We start from the raw sequence: 19,816 nt of genomic DNA, 5'->3' as shown, positions 1-19,816 counted from the left end.
CGTCTCAATCTTCCCTTTGCATTACGTCCTCGATGCTCTTACCATCGAGTTTGAACAAAATTTGACCACCCATTAATTCGTTCTGAATGAGCGCTACCTCATGAGCTTTATCTTTTTCTCCGTTCCATCTCTTTTTTTCTCGTCCTATATCTAAGGATGTACTTGGTCGATCACCTCCCTCCTTGTCGCATCTCTTCTTGTCCCTCAGGACTTTAGAGATCACATTTCTCTCAGGAATGTTCTCTGCACCCTCATCACTGCTTTGCGCAGGTGACTCATATGCCGGATTGCTGTACGCTTTCGCTGCCTTAAACTCTCTTAATGGCTACAGTCCGTCCTCTTTCTTGATATCACTGGCTACATAAGGCGCGCCGGGGGAGCAGAAGGCACCCCACCCCCCCCTTTACGTATGTTAAGTATCCAGTCTACAGGAGGCGGCTCTTCCCTTTCCTCCTGATACATTTTCCAGAGCTCTAAACTCGCTAACCTTTTGTCTAACTTCTTTCCTGTGTATGCTGCATACAAATATGTCGTCATATGCTGCAAAACTGCCTTTAATAGTGATCCCCCTTGTGGCCATGGCATGAACATCTTGTCTGCTGTGCCTTTAACCCACTCCGCACTATACTGTTTAAGCTTAGGTGTGTGTTTCGGCAACTGTTTGCAGAGATGTGTAAGCGGAGTAATATCCTCCATTTTGACTCGTCACACTTGACTGTCAATACTCACCTTTACACTTTGCACTCTTTCAAAAAATTAGATTTCAAGAAAATAATACAATATGAGTGTGCACCAACCGTTGCAGCGCCAAACCCTCTATATCACCTTTTACTCGAAACTACTTGATTTCACTTGAACACCATCAATTCAATTTCAACAAATAAATAATTAATTCTGAAATCTCGTGTTTTCCTTTTCTCGTCTTTTAATTCCTCTATTATTTCTTCACCACGTATAAATCTATACAATCACATAAAGCAAACAAACAAACAAACATACTCGACCGGCCACATATATCTCAGTCTACGATCCTCAAGACTTATTCTCACCCCTAACAAACACCCTGATTGGGATGTGAACCATTCTCTTTGGACTGTCTTTAAACAAGTCTGTAGCCTACATCATCCGCAAATGGGACTCTAGATACGGTTCCTTCTGTTACGTGCTTATGACGCAGGACACTGGGCTTACTCTACTATGAGGATCCTCATCTCACAGTTTCTCAATTGCTTGGCTCCTCTCCTCAAGTCAATTACTTAATAACTCGACGCTCATCGTCTCGAGTTGCTTTTACTCCAACCTCCCTCCGTTACTCATTTTCCCTTATCACTCTCTCCACTTACTGCCCATTCACAATTTTGCCACCTCACTCAGTTTTGACTCACCATTTGCTTTTTCGACTTCCGGCTCTCGGGATCGCTGCCTCTTTATCAGCCGCTCCAACCTTCCGTTTGTTCAGCTTCCTGTAGACGTAGGGAGGGTATTTTGCCTGAAAACAAAGGACCCGTCTCACCTGCGCTTGCAAGGCTTATTTTAAACTGGTTCCGCTATCTACAGGGAGCTTCACGTCCTTTCAGTTAATTGGCAGAGGACGCTCGTTATTTCTGGGACCCCAAAGCTTACTATCTCAATGGATTTTTAACCATCATCACTCTGCTACCATGTGAACTGGTGTAGTCGACCCAGTACCTTTAAGACGAGGTAGCAATACTATGAGATGAATGGGGATGCAGAAGTTACTCAAACATCAATAATGGAAACGACTCAGCTAGTTAGCAAAAAGGTTAACGATTTTAATATCAATGATCTAAAACAGGGAGTACACCAGAAATCAACGGACGTCTCACTGCATGGTCTCTCAATTTGCTTCAGAAAAAACATTGTACTTATAGTAAAAACTCGTCATTGATGACGTGAACCTACATATTTACCAATGTCATCCTACGTGGCAAACTACAGAAACCTATTGAAGAGAGTGATTGGTTCTAAGGGAACATCTAAGTATGCGTTCCATACTAGTCTAAGAAAGTGATAGGGTCCTTGACATCAGGTGGGGCAACTAAGCCCTCCCCTCAAACAGGTCACTATGAACGTCACTAAATATACGACGTCCCATAGGTTACACAAACTATCATGTCCTTAATTACGTGGCCCCCTACAATTGGTTGGCACTCTTACATCCGTCAGTACTTTTCCACCTACGTTAGCAGCACGCAGGCTAAACTTCCAGGTGCTGGTGAGCTGGTCATAATCGTAGCTTCCTACCAATTAGCATATCATCTATCATCACTTCAGTGGTCTGCTGTCAATTAAGGCTTTGAACTTGTCTTTGGAAATATTCTTTGCGCTGGAGAATTCATGGGAGTGAAGACACACTCTGCCTTCATGTGTAGGTGTGGTTCCTCATGTTTGTCCAATGTCATCCTTCCACATGACTGAAGACCACAAATTTGAGCTCTGGTGCATTTAAAATACTATTTTTTAATAGACCTCTGACGTCGTCCTTGGTTTTGTCCATGCCTTCTGAACAGGAGTTTCATTCTTTCACATGAGTTATAACTACTATCTGTTCATTCCAGTCCAATAAGACCTTGGCTTCTTGGGGCTGATCCAGCCCCGCCTTTCTGAGATCCGCTTCTGTAACACAATTCCTTTTTCAACTGCGACACACTGGAAAGGCCTTCTTTCTCTGGTCTAGCACTGCTATAATATGTAGTGGAATCATCCATTCTTTACTTGTTCCTATATATGTACATTGGCGCATGACGCAATGTATTTACTACATAGCTAGCCTTAAGAATACTTCATCTACTTGCGTTTCTTTGCATATGTACATGTGTAAAATGACTTAATATCTTCGTTTGTGTAGCATAAGCCTCTTTATCTTGAGCCCAAGATGTCACTTATCCTTGGTATTTTCTTGATGTCTTATAGAATATCTTCATTCTCTTGTCTCTGCATCTCTTCTATGTACATCAGTCCAACTTCGTGTGACGTCACCAATCTGCTCTTTCATTCATTGGCCCCGCTTCTTTTGGAATTTCATTCAAATAACCATCATACTGTTGTGTATGCAGTATGGCTTTCTCAATGGTAACCTTGCTTCCAGGATTCTCCTCGGTATTGGTATTTTCACTGGTACTGCACGTGTCTCACACTGTGGTTCCTGACATATAGGCAATATGGGCGAGAGGGTTGAGATGGGGGTACTTGGCTCCTTCTCTACACTGGGTTGAGCTGCCATTGCTGCCATGTGGCGTGATCTGCAGATTGCAGGCTCGAATCACAGCAAGGCCAACTCAGCCTTCCTCCTTCTGATGTTGTTAAATGAGTACCAACACAGGTTGGGTGATATTGTAGGTATATTTGTTCTACACAAAGCCCTTAAGCCTAAGTGCTATCTAATAACACATCATTATCATTTGGCCTTGGATGTCTGCTTGCATTCACAGTAATTTGGTAATATGGGCCTATACACACTGATATTAATTATACATATGTTGATCCATTCTTGTATGGAATGTATATCTAATTTCAGTGCTATCATAACCATTTTTTCGTAGTGTACTTAGGAACAATGCTATGTGACGCCACTTCCTGTTTTGTCAAGCTCAAGGGGTGAAAGGTCGTATTCCATCGCTTGCCGTGATGTCACTTCAGGGCAGGGGTCAAATGACATCACTTCCTGTGATGTCATCAGAAGTCAAGTGTCATGTGATGTCACTTCCACAACCCAGGGGATTTTGGTGGTATGGCCTCCCTGCTTGGAGGAGGCTGCGCGACAGAGGGAGACTCGTTAATCCCCCGGGCTTTGCAGCCCGCTGAGATAGGAACTAGACGCTCCGAGTTCTGTTGTGCAAGGTGTCTGGGCAGCGCGGGAGGTTTATGTAAGGGTGAGGTCAAGCTGTACCAGCCGACTGGAGGCTTGTTGAGGAAGGTGGTTGGGCTGTTGAGAGGTGTTGCGCGGTTGGCGGATGCGTTTGGATGTGGCGGGTAGTTGGCGGAGCTGGGGACGGGGTGTGAGTTGGTGGGGGGCGTTTGTTTGCGATAGGTTAGCTGTTGGTGTGGATTGGTGGGGTGTGGTTGTTTGCGGTTGGGTGGCTGGTGGTGTGGAATTGGGGGTGGTGGTTTTTTGTGGTTAGGTGGCTGGAGGTTCGTGTGGAAGTGTGGGTGTCGCTCGGGTTGGTCGCGGTGGGTGGGCGGCAGCGCGCGGTGCCTCGCCTGAAGCGCATGTGTAGGCGTACGTGCTGGGGTCTCTCGGGTCTGCGCACTGGTCTCCGGGCTCGCTGGATGGTGTGAGTTTGGGGTGTTGTGACTGTTGGTGTGGATTGGGGGGTGTGGTTGTTTGCGGTAGGGTGGCTGGTGGTGTTGAATTGGGGGTAGTGGCTGTTTGTGGTTTGGTGGCTGGAGGTTCGTGTGGAAGTGTGGGTGTCGCTCGGGTTGGTCGCGGTGGGTGGGCGGCAGCGTGCGGTGCCTCGCCTGAAGCGCATGTGTAGGCATACAGGCCGGGGTCGCGTGGGTCTGCGCGCCGGTCTCCGGGGGCTCGCTGGGTGGTGTTTTGAGTGGTGGGGTGTGTGTGTGTTTGCGGTGGGGTGGCTAGTGGTGTTGGATTGGGGGTGTGGTCGTTTGTGGTTGTGTAGCTGGTGGTTTGTGCGGAAGTGTGGCCTGTGTGTTGATTGGTGGGGTTGGTGCACATCATCCTTTAGGATGGGGAAGCGCCTGCGTGGGTCCGCCCACGCATTCGATAATTAAGAAGAAGAAGAAGTAGACCTCCCTGCTTTACGCTGTGTCACAGCCTCTGTTTAAAAAAACATGTAAAAGGTTATTATTTAACTTCTTTGGTTCCTTCAAAGAAGCCGTTATTGTGAAATGGGTACGTAAACGTGACACTTCGTGTTTATTTGTTTCAAGCTCTGCTTCTTTTAATTAAAATGATCTTCAACTAGAGGGCGTTAGGACCCGGAGGTACATGAAAGCGGAACTCTGTTTTCCCCAAAAAGGATACTTTCGGTTTTTCCGTGACTCTTCTAGACAATGTGATCAGAACATGTGACTAGCAGCTGCTGGAATTGGAAACTTCAGAAGAGTATCAGGTTTTATTAGTGGGGCGCGTCCTCGTTCTGCCTCTTGCGGAGCTCTGGCTGGCAGCCTGCCTGGAGGGTCATGGAGCCCACACCGGGTAGCTTCCTTTTGCAACCCCCTGTTTTCCACCCGGTGAGTACTGGGAGGGGGTCTGTGGGCGCAGCGTATACGGTGACCCAGTCGTATTTAGAAATGTAGGCAGCGAGCCATAGCTCCAAGCGGTATAGTGCCGCAAAGAGGACACGTGTTTGGTCACATGCAAAGAAAGCGAAGTTTAAAATTAACTTGGCGACCCCAAATGGGTGTTGAGGAGAAGCGTGCATTAATTCCTCTGTTTTGCGATCGCAACACGTCGCTATATCCTCTTGCCTTGAGTGCATCAGCGTCCATTATTGATGTTAGTGTTATGCTGTCTTGTATCGGGCGGTTGTGAAGACGCCACCTCCGCCTTCTTGCAAGACCTATTACTTTCGCTGCTCTCAATCCCTGGCGACGCCACGCTGCTTCCAGGTTTATTTATACACGTTAATGACCTGGCTAGAATCTTTCTCAAATTCAAATGTGCTGTTCTCCCAGTTTCCTTCGGCTCTTTGCACTTTGTTTTTATTTGTGCTTTATATGCCTGTCTTTTGTCGCCGTTTTTAATACTCCTCAAGTTGTTAACCCGAGTGCTTTACATAAAGGACTACGCCTTCCCTGGGCTGATTGCAGATTCCTGTAGGGTGTTCACCTTATGCATGTTCCTGCTAGGATGTCACACTGGTGCATGGGATGCTGGTGGGATGTCAGCCTCCTGAAAGTGTGATGTGACAGGCTTTCCTATAGAATTCCTGGGGCCAGGTCGTATTCTGGCTTCGGCTCCTGGGACCAGGTTGCATTCTGGCCATGCATCTCGGTCTTAATGTCAGTTTCTCGAAAGCCCATTGCTTCAGCAGACTGTGGCCAAGGTGGCTCAAATAAGTCAATTCCTGCTTTTTATTGAGGGATAAAGAATTCTTACCAGTGTGAAAAACCTGAAGGTGTCTTCCTGTCTAGTCCCCGGGCGTCTGTCCTCCAGGTGGCCAGGACACGGCCATCACATTTGGATCCAGTTCCTGAGGGTGGACCAGTGTGGGAGGATCACCTGGATGCGGGGAGGAGCGGTCCTTCGGGAGTGGGAAACTGATGGGTGGGATGTAGTATCCCCCTTCTTTAAACACCTTTTCCCCATCCTATCGCGTAGAATATTCCAAAACGCTGCCCCCCCTTTCTCCTACACAAACACTTTCACACAACACGAAAGACAAAGGACTAACACCAGAGCTGTTTACCTGACATGTCCCAATACAAGGGTCAGTCAAAGTCGGGCAATTGACCAGAATCACACACACCTGAAGGCCCTTTCCCTTCCCCACACGGATAAAAGGTGGAGCACAAGAGCACAGGACGTCCAAAGCAGACCGCACGACATGAGAGCTAACTCTGCACAGCAGTTCAAGAGAAGGAGAAAGATGGCGCGAGTCTAGAGGATACCAAGGGGAGAAGTGACCTGGCTCTTAGAGACCTTTGAAAACTCAAGAGGAGGAATTGTAAGACCGCAAACAATAGTCGTGTGTTGCAACAGATGTCAATGGTACCCGGGCGCCTCCTTCACTGACAGCCAAGCTGAGGAGAGACGCATGGCCCAATGGTACCAGCCTTGACTCTACAGACAAGAAATCCAAGCATTTCATCACAGCCAGTGAGTCGAGGGGACAGCGATAACGAAACTGAACTGTGTTGAACGAAAGTAGCAAGCAACTAATTGAACTTTGAATGAACAAAGAACTGTTGATATAAGGAAAGGGGGAAAGCCAGCATAACGGAATCGAACACCACGTGGGTGTTCACTTGAGAAATACTAGGTGATTACCCTGCCATTGAACTACAGTAACCAGAAGGCCTTAGTCATATGGGGATCTTTTTAAATCCTCCGTACAGTCGAAGTCTTTGACCGGCAGATGAATGGGTAACTAAGGGAAACGAATCCTGCATGGTATGAAAAGTACACAAACTGTTTAAGGTTGGCAACAGTGAACCCGGTGGAGGGATGCTAACAAGAGGGGACAAAATCTGAAGTGCCACGAACATTGTGTTGAGAAGAGTGAAGCCGAAGTAGTGGAAACTGGTCATTGAAAAGGGGTCCGAACCCAAAGGAGGGAGAGGGAGATCCAGGAGTGGAAAGTTATCACCCAAGTTCGTTGAGAAAGGAACTGTTTGATTTAAGTCGAGTAGAACTGTGAGGGGTCTGCACCCGGAAGAGGGGGGAGACCCAGGGGTGAAGCAGTCACCCAAAGCCATACGTGGAATAGAACATTGGTGTGGTTTGTTGAAAATATGAGGCCCTCAAATGCAAGAGACTTTTTTTATTGAAAAGAGACTTTAACCCTCATAGAACCTGATACCTGGAGCTGAACTGTCGGCTCGTGCTGGCAAAGCTTGAGTGTGTGCTGTGCTCAGGAGTCCCACCTTGTCCCATGCTGAAAATGTGGGGAAGGGAGACACCTGGCAATCACATCTCATCTTGACTTTCTTTATTGAAAACCCTATCACATACTCTTTCTGTAATTGGTTGTAAGGACTTGGCAATAGTTTATTTTTTAGTATAGGCCTTTTTACTTTGACAAGACGCAACAAGGACAGCCTTATTATTTATTTGATGGTTGACGCTTGCTCCCATTTTATATTTCGGTTAGGCATTTTTCCACCCTACTTTTACAGTTTAATAAACACCCTCGAACTGAACTTTGGTCACGTGTCTGTCTTTACTGATGCAACCACGAGTTCCTTAGACAAGCCAGCGCAGAATCAGTGGAATGTTCCCACGTGGAAGATCACCCTTCTTTCAAAATGACCTGGGCCATCAGTTGCTATACCATAGGAAGTCCTAGAGCGAACCTAATACAGGTAGTCCCCTCTCCTGATCTGGCTGGGAAACCTCTGTCTACGCACAGTCTGGTGGGATGTAGTTTGAAGACTGGTTGTTGGGCAAGACTGGGCTATTGCATTCGCAAATGATTGCTTGACTTTGCTGTGATCAGGCTAAATCTGTCACCTTTTTCTAGTTGCCATTGTTCAATTCATCCTGATGGATTGGGCCTTCCGAAAGGGGTCTTTTAAACCAAACCTGTTTTCGAACCAGCTTCACTAAATATACAGAAGCAAATTATAAGTGTCCCCAAACTAGTACTAGTACTAAACTTCTTGAACATAGAAATGAGGTCCCATCACAAATTACCATTCCCTGCGGACGAGGTCCTCTTTCTGATGCGTGACCCAATCATTTTATTGGCGAATTAGACTGGTTTGAGGGTGTCTTTGGAAAGAAAGGTAGCTCCAAGAAATCTAAGGTTCTCTGTTACTGAATCTATGGCTACACTGAGGCTTCTCCAGGAAAGATCCATTATTATGTATGGGGTAATGGCATGCCAGAATTATCATGGGAAAGCCTTCGGACTACCTCAGTGGAGGCCTGGGCATCCCAGACCTCAGGAATATGGAGCACAGCTCAATTTTAGTTTCAACTGGCTAGATGAGGCTTGCTGTAAACAGTCTCTTAGCCTAGAACAGGGTTTCTTCCTAGACCCCCACGAATTTGACCTGTGGCTACCCCTGAGGGCTTGTCCAAGTGAGACTTTGAGTCAACAAAGGAAAGCCACATCCTAGCTGCATTTACAGGTGAGCCCCCCCCCCCCCCAAACTCCCTGGATGTGACGGCTTCTGTTATTTATAGGTAGGGCACTGGGTGTCCTTACCGATTAGCTTTCTTCAGGTGAGGGGGACTTGAGAGATTGGAGCACCTGTTGCAATCTGGTCTAACATAAACATATTGTTTCCCATGTTAATAGATGTCTGGAGGAGACGTCTCCTGAGACGTTCCTACACAGTAGGACGGGAAGAGGATTTGAAAACTGAGTTGGGGTTACCTCATTGTATAACATCAGTAGCCAGAGTGCATCCCTTTCCTTCGTGAAACTGTCCTCTGTGTTCCTTTACAATGTGGGTTGTAATTGTATTGTGCTAGAACTGTCTGTTATAGTAATAATAAAGTGGATATTTTTATACAACCTTGACTGGACAGTCCCTTTTGATCATTGGGTAATAATTGCATGTTCGCTGTGTTGCAACTAACCAACGATCCACGATCTTCGACATCAGTGAAAGGTCCGAGCCTGACTGAGGGAGTCCTGAAACATGAAATAAGTTAGAGGAAGGGAACCCCTAACGAATGTGACGGAAGCTGGAGGAAGGGAACCCCTGCAAGTGCTGTGATTGCGAGGTCCGAGCCCGAACCAGGGAGACCTTCCTGAATTTTTGTTGGAACTGTGAAATGACTTTTGGTGAACTGAAAATAAACGTGGAAGGCCAAGCGGGCCTCAACCCACGTTTTGAACTGCCTTTTTTTGATAACCTGAGCCAGAATATGTCAGTTTGTGCTGTCCAGGGAGGAGAGCTGACTCGGCCACCTTGGTCCTTTGTTCTAACACTGACTTTCCTTTGCATACACATTCCCCTTTACACAATTTTGTATAAGAGATAGGGCAGGCATTTGTTTATTTTAGTATAGGCCATTTTGATTTGACATAGACTGACTACTGTGTTTTCTTTATTATTTGATGGTAGAGACTACTACCATCGTAGCTATAGGGCAAAGTAGGAGATTTCTAAACCCCAAGAATTTAATAAAGGTTTTAAAAGTTGTAGCTCATGTCAGTGTCGTACTTGTGATACCATGCATTCCTCACATGACCCACCGTAGACACAGAGTCACTTCTTGTCTTTCCGGCCCACGTTCATATATGGATCCTCCATGCCAATGGTTGGCTGCCACTTCATGCCCCTTCTCCTCTCACCATCCTCCATTGCGACGCCTGGGCTTGAAGATCTCCGGCAACAGGATCCGAAGCTTCCATGTAACACACACTGCATTCCATGACACTAACACTGCTTTCCACGCTTCGCGGATGCAAAGCTCCAACCTGCACCAGTGACGTCACCATTTCTCCTGCAGGCTCGGAGAGGAGAACATCTCTGTCCCCTCCAACTTCTCTGTCAACGGCCGACACATGCCTGCCCAAACATGATTGCTCCAGACACACTGCAACGATAATGCCCAGATGAACCCCCTGCCAATCCCTGGCACTGCCACTGAGCCAACCAGCCCTCTGCTTGCAAGCAGCCCAAACCGAGTGCAAATGTCTGACCCCTCCCTTAACCAGCCTCCCGAAACTTCTCCTTCAGGCACCAGATACTGCAGACACTGTGTCCGCAGAGGTAAAACTCCACCTGCGCCACCCGGTCACAGGACTCCAAATGCCTCTCCTGCAGTCAGACCCTCCTGCTCTGCTTGGACAGCAGGCACTGTATAGCTCACCCAGCTTGTGAAGTTAAAGCAACCCTGCACCGTCTGGACTGCAGGGCACCAGACTCGCCCATCGGACTACACTCCAGACAGCGTTGCCTTGGTAAAATAACCAAGGTGGGGTTCTGCTTCCAGATATCACGCAGGAACCCAGGTAAGTCGATATGTTTACTTGTGCTCAAGTGTACACCGTAAGTCCTAGTGTAGCACAGGAAAAACACTGGCCCATCCACACACCAATTCAGGTCACTCGTAACTGTCCCCACAGAATGTCATCATTCAAACCAACATTCCAATGACGCCATCACATTCCATTGACAGCCTTCCCACTGACAGCTAAGCATGACGTAATGTACAGCAAGCCCATTACTTAACTCTGCCTAATTGATTGCATATTCCGGGTGCTCTCTTCGCTGCGACTCTTGTGCCTCCCCCATGCCACCCACTTAGTTTCTCTACCGGCACTCCACTGCTGTAGTGTTCTTCCCTCACCCCATCGCTCAGTCTCTAAGCAATTCAATCATTTTAAGTATTCAAAACAAGGCCCAACTCAACCTAGTAGCAAGTGAAGGGGCATCAGGTACCCCCATGCCCTTGCTTCAGCCACTTTTCCCACTTTTCTTCCTGCAGCGAAAACAATTTGTGTATGTGGGCAACTGCTGGCCCATGGCCTAAATTGTACATCGTATATGTGTATGTGTATGTATTTCCCCTTCCAGTGTCCCTGCGCAGTACCGGGCCTGTTACAACAATGTTGTCACGGAAACTATCCATGTAATGGCATGGGGCAGCTTATTGTACTGTGTACCCACACAGACCGAAATACAATCCCTACAGGTCAGGGGGTGTCCCCTCCACACCATCCTCCCCCGAGCATACTGCAATAAACCGATTGCATTAGAGGGACTTTAGTCCTGCAGGTATTTGTATTGCACTTTGCCAACTTCTCCCACTGCCCAGTATCTCTTCCTGTTGGAATCTGATCACTTGTTGTATGGCTGCCCTCTGCTTTGATTGGTGTAGCATTTGTATGTAGCATGCAGAACCTCCGCGAGCTCTTTGCACCTCACAACCATGCGAAAGAATTCAGCCACGTGTTGCATGTGGTAGGGCCGGTCTTTGTGTTGGGTGATGCAGGCGGTTGCCTGATGTGTCAGCCTCTAAGAGGCGCCGCACCAGCAGTCTGAGAGTCCATATCTATTAATACTGTTTGTAACTTGTGTTGTATACATGTACGTTTTTACTAAAAATGTGCCAGACTCAGTGTGACTAAGCGCATGCAAAGAATCTCTCTGCATTCCAATTTCATGCTCTCCTGCAAAGCCAGGCACCAGCCACTACGTTGATTTTTATTGATGCTACTAAGCAAGCAGCCTCAGGCAGCAAATGGCAACATTTGTTGCTTTCACTTCCCTGTGTGGTGCCAGCCAGGCCCATGGCCTGGCCGCACCGCACATGCCCTCCAGCACTGACACACAGAGTTGATTGGTTGAGCAGCCTGCCCTCGTGTGACCCTGTGTCAGTTGCCGGAGGAGGAATCTGGATCAAGGCAGAAGGACATAGGAAGGTGCCCAGCTACAGAGCCTAGAAGCCACCTTGTGCCGGGCCGGCTGCCACTGTGCCAACATTGGCATAACGCAGTTAACTGTTATAATTGGTAAGTACTATTTATGTATCCTTACCGTTACCTTTCCAATGCTGATATTAAAATACTGCATCGGCCTCCATCAGCCACTTAGAGAAACGTTTGCTGCGAGCCTATGAATTCTCACAATACGCAAGTGTTCTCTTGATATGTGACACCTTCAATATTGAAATCCTATGGTGGACAAGCTTTCACCCTGAGTGCTCTTGGAGTAATGAACCAATCACAACGTTTACAAAAGTATAATGTCTTGGGTTCAGGCAGCTTTGCTTTTGTAACGTGGGTACCATTCACTCACCCTCCTCCTGCAGAGAAGGAAACAAACAGCCTCTTCCAAAGGGTGGGAGAATGGGAAAGGGGTTAATTTCCAGCAACTGTAAGCAACCTGCTAATGATTTATTTTGCAAACCTCCAAGCTGGTGTTAGTGATTTAAAGTCTATAAACGCTGTTCAGGTGACATTGGTGCTTACATCTTCGATCTTTCTTTTTGACATAACAAAGTGGGACTTCTGTGCCGGGGCCTTCGGAATGAGGGGTTTATTGTTGGCCATTTTATGTGATGTTTGATAACGCCCAATTTTACTGTCATTACAAGAAAGTGATGTTTGTTGGCAGCCTGCTCCTGGTTGCGTTGGTACAGGCAACTTGAACAACAACGCTAATGAACTCTGAGGGTCTATGCAAAGGTTAATTCATTGGCTGTTTAATCTGTAATAGCAATGCCCATTTACTTGCTGCCATTTACATACTGCAGCACACAGCCCTGTTTGTTCTCTCGAGAACTACACCCGGGCCCGTGGCGTGAGTGCGGCTTTGTGGGCCAAACTTACTTTACACACTTCTATAAAAGAATACTATCTAGCTAGGGTCACATTCCACAAACAAAAATTAGAGCAAATCTTCCTTAATAAAATGCGCTAAAGTAAATTAATATTTAGGTTGTTCAAAATGGGCCACAGCAAATGGGGCAAGAAGAATACTCCTGCACTTATTCCACAATAAGTGAATGAGCAACGGAGGCAAACGCGCACAATTTCACCTAACGCTACAAGGCATAAAATAAGCAGTGTCGCATAGCAATTTGCTATGCAATTCTACAGGTTTGCTAATTAAATTAAAACTTGTGTAGCAAAACTAGCTATTTAAGTTACCCTGTTCAATGCAAACATAGCTCACCCTGCATTGATCTCTTAAAAGAAGTAAATTGGAAGAATATTTTTATTTAGCTAACTATATCCTGTCTGGCAAAGACCAGCAGGTGGTTAGGGGATATAGGAACTTTATTTTTTTTAAAAGACAGTCGTGCAATTCCATTCCTAAATATGTAAGCTGTTATATAATGCATAATTGCAGTATTGGTACTGTAAAACGCTGCATTGGAGCCATGCTTTACAGTAAAATGTGTTAGTTTATCTAAATCTCATAGTGTCAAATATATTTAATTTTGTTGGGGAAGATGCATCATATCCACGAGTGAACACTTTTGAAAATGTACATGATCACACAGCCACATGCTTTTGATGGCGAACCTACCTAGTTCTGTGACCTGCTGTTTGCATACATCTGTGCAACTGGTGCTCAATCCATGAGCTGATGCCCCTACTTCTTGACATTCTATCTTATCACCCTATTGCATTATACCAGCTACCCTGAAAGTGAGACGGACGCAAACTAAAATATTCCACCTAGTTTGGCCAGTTCTCTGCCTGCTTCGCCATCCAATCTGCTTAGTCTCTTACTTTCTTTCCTCTTACATAATGAATACACAAATAACATGCACTGCAGTAAGCATGCCACGCTCGCTTTGCTCTATGATTAGGATTGCATTATATATTAGCACCTGCGGGAGACAGCTGACCAGACTGTTTTCAGAGCCTTTTTTTACAATATTTATTTGTGTGCATTAATGCAGCTAACCTTTTACATTTTACAGATACTCCTCCAGGGCTTAAGTCTACTTGTCCACTTGCATAGTCAAGTAGATAGTTGGAAAGGGTACCATTTGCAGGGGATATTTGAAACTTTTATATAACATTTACTTTTTTTTTCAGTAAATCTCGAATAAACGTTTCACTGTGCATGGCTGGCCTCTGCGTAGTAGGAGTGTGCCAAAGAAAGTGGGTTTTTGGTGACACACACCATTTTACAGAAAGTGCATTTACATTTTTTTTCATCGGTTGCTATGAGTCGAGTGCCTTTCTCTTAAGTCAAGTAGGTAAACTAAGTTACTAGATTTAAAGGTCTAGCAGAATTTTAAAGAAATTGCAAGGCCTGATTCATCTCACAAATGTCTTACTTGAGCGGTCGGTACATAAAAATGATGCATTGTTGCTCATTTTATGTCTTGGGTACAAATAACTTCTGGTAACATTAAAAATATTAGTACAACATTGCTAATTAAATGAGTTTGTTTGCTAATCAAGAACATTTTAATTAGCAATCTCTGCTGATCAATTTTTGAAAACTAATTTAGGCCTTGCGCTACATGTTGCTTCATGCTAGAATCTATAGGTTAAGACATTAATTGCCTTACACAAAGCCCATGTCTCATTGGACACTCGGCTAACACAAAAGTACATTTAAAAAACCTCAAGGCTTGTTGAAATACATCACATGTTGAAAAGGAGAAAATTAATAAAAATAAAAACATGTAACGGCAGAGAGTCAAGAAATGCTTGGATTACTTACCGGTAATCTTCCTTACTCCTAGTCCTACTCTTCCTCGTCCCAGTACTTACCTACTTGTGTATTTTTATAGCATTCTGAAATGCATCCTGGCTTTTTAACGGAACAATAATAAACTAGAAGGGACAAACTACAAAGAAAAAGAAGCATTATCTCTCAGAAGAATGCTATGAAAAACCCCTGCAAGCCCCTGACAGAACCAAGTCTGATGTTACTGCTGGATAGAGCTAAGTCAGAGAGATCACAATGTTTAGGGTGGGGAGGGGCAGGTATTTGGTTTGAATTAATATAGGTACTAGCATAGCTATACGGTCACTGGGGGAGGAGAAATATACGTACAACACACACAAGCTGTACTTCCCTCCTCAGATCTCCTCTATTTCCATCCTTCAGTTACCTGTCCTGTCTTATAGGTACACTTCCAGCGCCAACGAATAGTTACACATGACTGGGTAATCATTGCCTGCATGGAATGGCCATGTTGCTAATTGATGCATAGGGAAGTGTCTTGGCATATCCAGACATTACACATATACTCATGAATCTTTCAGTTGTACTATTTTGCATAAATATCATCAGACTCATTTCAATATTCCTAACTAGCAAGTGTTCTCACGCTATTTGTGGCATGTTGAGTCATTCCCAAAGCTTTGGCCAACACTACTTTTCATGCTGAGACTTGTTTATATATTGGGGACAATAAAACTGCAAGTCTTGGATTACAAAATAGACTGAAAAGCCAGCACTCTCTCATAGTGTCACATATGACACAGTTATGCATATGATGCTCTGGTGATATACTTTTGCCGTGTAAGTCTTGAAGAGAGCAAAGCATTTTGCACATGGAGAATTATGTGCCACTCTCTGAGGGAGGTGGCTGGCCCGCCCCTCTACCCGGGCGCCTGAAAACCCGGTGCCGTACCCGTGCCAGGCTAGCACTGGGTTGTGCAGCCTGGCATAGTGGCATACTCCTCAGTGCTTGGCATAGTGGCATACTCCTCAGTGTCTCTGACTTCAAATCCTGTGCCGCTTCTGCAGGGCCTGCCTGGCCTGGGGTAGGTCCCAATGGTAGCCTGTGATGCTTCTCAGTCGCTACCTCTATGTCTAGGGAATGATACTCTCTGCCTTCTTGGCTCTTGGCTTCTCAACGCTGACTGCAGCAGGTGTGCATACCACAACAGTGCGTGTGTGCATTGCATAGCAGTACTTGTGCCCCATTTAGTTTAAATGTCCACGTTCAGCACGTGTAATTCTAAACATACATTTTTTTTTTGGTTGTCATTTTTGGGAATGGGGGGCGCCAAAGATGCTTCCCGCTTAGGGTGCAATCTGGTGTAAATCGGGCCCGGTGTGGCTGGTATGGTCACCTGAATACCTGGTTTTCTTTAAGCTCTTCCCAAAAAAAGACAATGTATCGCATTCTATGTGCTATGAGGAGTCGTCATGTGTTTTTGCACAACCGTACTCGTACTTGCAAGTCATAAAGTAGATTCCCGGCCTGCTTCAAGGTGGGGCATGTTTGCCTAAGCCGTGACCTAGTTTTCTAGCTCCTCCGGATGCAAGTCCTTCCTTGGGGGAGCTGCTCATTGGAGTCCTTGGAGGTGCATGGGTCCGTTGTTCCTGCAAGATAGGTGCAATCCTAGTTTTATTTCTTTACTTATATTTATAAAAGCCAGTGGAAATGGCGGGTGATTGTTTGGTAGAAAACAGATTGTGCTGTTAATGTGTATAACTAACAGCTATAGGCGCTTGAATCCACTGTTGTTTTCTCAGTTTTGCTGCATCATTGGTCCGGTGCTCCTATGGCTGCCCACAAGCAATCTCTCAACGAGGAAGGAGATTCAACATTCAAAAGGAAAAGGCGCCAATTATCCCAGTCTCTCGCTCTGAAGCCATTTATACCTTAAGGAAATAGCAGTGATTGAGGCCTCAGCACAGTGAAAAGCTTTTCAGTGTTCACGTGCACGACCGTTGTGATCCTCATTTCGGCAAGGGCTGACCTCCATCAGTCATTGTGTTGAGTTGACTGAACTCCTCATTGTGACATGTGTGGGACGCGAGCTACCTAGGGACTGCTTGGTTCCGGCTGAAACCCGATGTGCCTCCCCGCGCGTGAATGACAATCTCTCCTTCCACCCCGCCTCTGCCTCTTTGGAGGCAGCCCTCCTCTAACTATTTTATTTATTTGATTTTCTTGTTGTTTAGCCTGGTCCTACCCAGAGGGACTTGGAGTGCCTCACATGGTTCAAATATTGAAAAGATGGGGGTTGAAAAAAATAAATTACAAAATGTTTTCAGGAAAGGATAAGAAGTTTTGGAAAGACAAGTGAAAGCAGTGGAGGAGAGCAGGGTTTTGTGTGGGGAAACGGGTATGTTTTGAGGCTCTTTATAAAGATGTTGAAGAAGGATGCAGTGTGTATGTGGAGAAATGGGGTATTCCATGCCCAGTGGGTAAATGCTTGTCTGCATGGGAGTAGAAGTTGTCAGTTTGCTTGTCTGGTGTTTTGTGTGGGTGATAGGTTTGAGTTTGTCATGAAAGTAAGATGGAGTTTTGAGGTGGATGGCTTTGAATACAATGCAGAGTCCTTTGATGGCAATTCTCTAGAGTTTGGGGAGCTAGTGGAGCTTAGCAAGAGCGGGGTTGATGTGTGAATGTTTGGGTAGGTCGAGGATGAGTCTGGCTGCTGCATTTTGTATGGCTTGCAGGGGGACAACAGTGTTGTTGGGGAGCCCAGTGAGGAGAGAGTTTCCATATTCCAGCTTCGAGAGAACCAGTGCTTGGACTGCAGTGCGGAAGTCTTCGAGAGGAAGGATAGGTCTAATTTTGCATAAGAGGACTGTCCTATTACCTATGCTATTGAGGATTCTACTTAGCACAGAGCAAAAGGGTTGCAAGCGTTCATGGACTAGTGACATCGTGAGAGGAGTACTGTGCACGAACCCGCAGGGTTCATGGACCCCATTGAAAGAACTGCAGCATACCTAAAAGTGAGCAAACAAACACTATTGTGGATTGCACACTCTAAAACGCATGCTGTGACGCAGCATTCAACAGACAAGAGACTACGAGTATCGCAGAGCAGCTTCCAGGTGCCACATGCCGCAGATGACTTTCAATCCTTGTGGCCCTTCATTAACAGCAAAAGGTACCACTCGGTATTAAACCAATACCAGACCTTGATAATGTCCAAATGGGTTTTATCAAGAATTTCCATGGGATTAAGCAATTGCTAAAGAATTCAAACATCCATGGGGAATAACCTATAGGGCAGAAACTTAGAAAAACCCACTTGCCTCGGATGTATAAAATAGGCAGGGAAAGCACAGTGCGGGAGAGCTTCCCGGAACAGACAGACATGCTTAGTTGCTTATACAACTACTAGAGTGCTGGTAATGGTTTTCCTTAGGAGTAATCATTACTACTCCTCACCTCTTCGTTTCCCATGTGATATTGAGGAGGTTGGTGTTGGTTCTCTTTAGGAGTAATCATTACTGTTCCTTGCCTCAGCTTCATTCCAGTTTCTGTCATGCTGTGTTCCCTGTGGTATTGGGGAGGCTTGCGTTGGTTCTTTCTGGGAGTAATCAGTGCTATTACCAGCCACTTCCTTGTCTCTGTTCCATGCATGCTGTTTTTCGTGTGGTATTGAGGAATACTGGCTATAGGCTTAGCAAGTGGTTGAGGGAGTCTGTGACTATATGCCATCGAGGCATGTGGGAGGGAGGGAACATCCATAAAACAGAATGGGGGATATGTGACTTCCTCTGATCCCATCCTCCTGAGGGTTGCCTCCCCCCCAATGTGGTCCTCCCTCATATAGCCACCCCCAGGGTCAGGATCCGGTAGCGGTTGCTGTCCCCTGGCACATGAGGAGAGGCTACCCCCAGGGAAAGAGTGATGGCCTCATCAGATTTATCACAGAGTTCGCCTTAAAATGAGTGCTGCTTTAGTTTTTAGCAGTCCAAAGTCAATAACCGCAAGCAGAGAAGCTGCGTCAAATTAGAAAATGCCTTAGATCTTCACCTTCATAGGCAATGCTCATGGGGCATGAGTATCTTTTCTCGAGCCTTATTACACCAAGAAAATACCACTACGAGTCTGGGGCTGCATAGGGGAGAGGATCAAAAACCATTATAGGGGAATGGCCTATTAAAGGTTTGATCAAGTTGCAAAACTCGCACTAATTATTCAATTGCAGCCCACTTGCAAATGCACATGCCCAGGTGCAGACACTCAAAGGAAGCCCAACGCAAGGGGTGGGGATCTCGGGCTATACACTCGTGTAAACCCAGTGAGGTAGCATGATGGCTTGGAGTAGCAGCAGGAGATTGGAGAGAGGTAGAGGTTTGAAGGGGGAGTGGTGAGAGGTAGAGGTTTGAAGGGGGAGTGGTGAGAGGAAGAGGTTTGAGATGGTGGAGGAAGGTTGTTTGAGACATCAGGAAGAGGTTTGTTTGATGCATGAGGTGGAGTTAGGAAGTGAAGGATCCTAGCAAGATCGGGAAGGCACTAGAGGACCTGCTTGGGCCGAGGCAGGCAGTAGGCCTGATGCCCGCAGCGGTCAAGCCCATGGAAAGTGGAGGAATGAACGTGGCATTGAGGAGTAGGAGTGCAGGAGGGGACCTAGTCTTCTTACTTACATTCTCTGGTTGTGAATAGATGTCCCAAGAGTAACATTAAAACTGTGATTGATGGGGGAAGTACCCTGGATCTTGTGAACTTTAAGGAAACCCTGACCCTGCTTGAACTATTGAAACACGACTTTCTTATCACTTTTTGAGTTTAGCCCAGGAGAGAGCTGGTACTAAACAAAATCTGTTTACCCTTATAACTGTGTGCAGCCTCTTTGTGAATGCCACTCCTCTATATCGTACCTATCCAGTGATGGAAAGGTGTTCCTTAACTATAATATCATTAATGCTAAAGACCATTCAAGGACTTGAATTTTCACCAAGATTATGGCAATCGCCCCTGAGTCGGGGAGCGGACTTTGCCAGTAACGGCCCGTACGCCCGCACTGAGGCAGGC

The 19,816-nt window shown here is 45.9% G+C and overlaps 1 protein-coding gene across 3 annotated transcripts in view; it reads left to right on the top strand.

The window, feature by feature from the left end:
• Positions 1–4,778: 4,778 nt before the first annotated feature.
• The window catches only part of LGALS12 (galectin 12), a 214,492-nt gene continuing 199,454 nt past the window's right edge, over positions 4,779–19,816 (top strand). The window contains exon 1 of one of the 3 annotated variants that reach the window (XM_069644995.1): positions 4,779–4,873. Coding sequence is in view for 2 of the 3 variants with exons in the window: in XM_069644993.1 (XP_069501094.1) it covers positions 5,164–5,214 (51 nt within the window). In the remaining variant the exon portion in view is untranslated. Of the gene's footprint in view, positions 4,874–5,021; positions 5,215–19,816 lie in introns of those variants that run through there. The other 2 variants (XM_069644993.1, XM_069644994.1) reach the window with 2 other exon arrangements.

The sequence above is a fragment of the Ambystoma mexicanum genome, chromosome 2p (assembly GCF_040938575.1).
Source record: "Ambystoma mexicanum isolate Mex_15411 chromosome 2p, UKY_AmexF1_1, whole genome shotgun sequence".
NCBI lineage: Eukaryota > Metazoa > Chordata > Amphibia > Caudata > Ambystomatidae > Ambystoma > Ambystoma mexicanum.
This window is presented reverse-complemented; position numbering and strand designations above follow the sequence as displayed.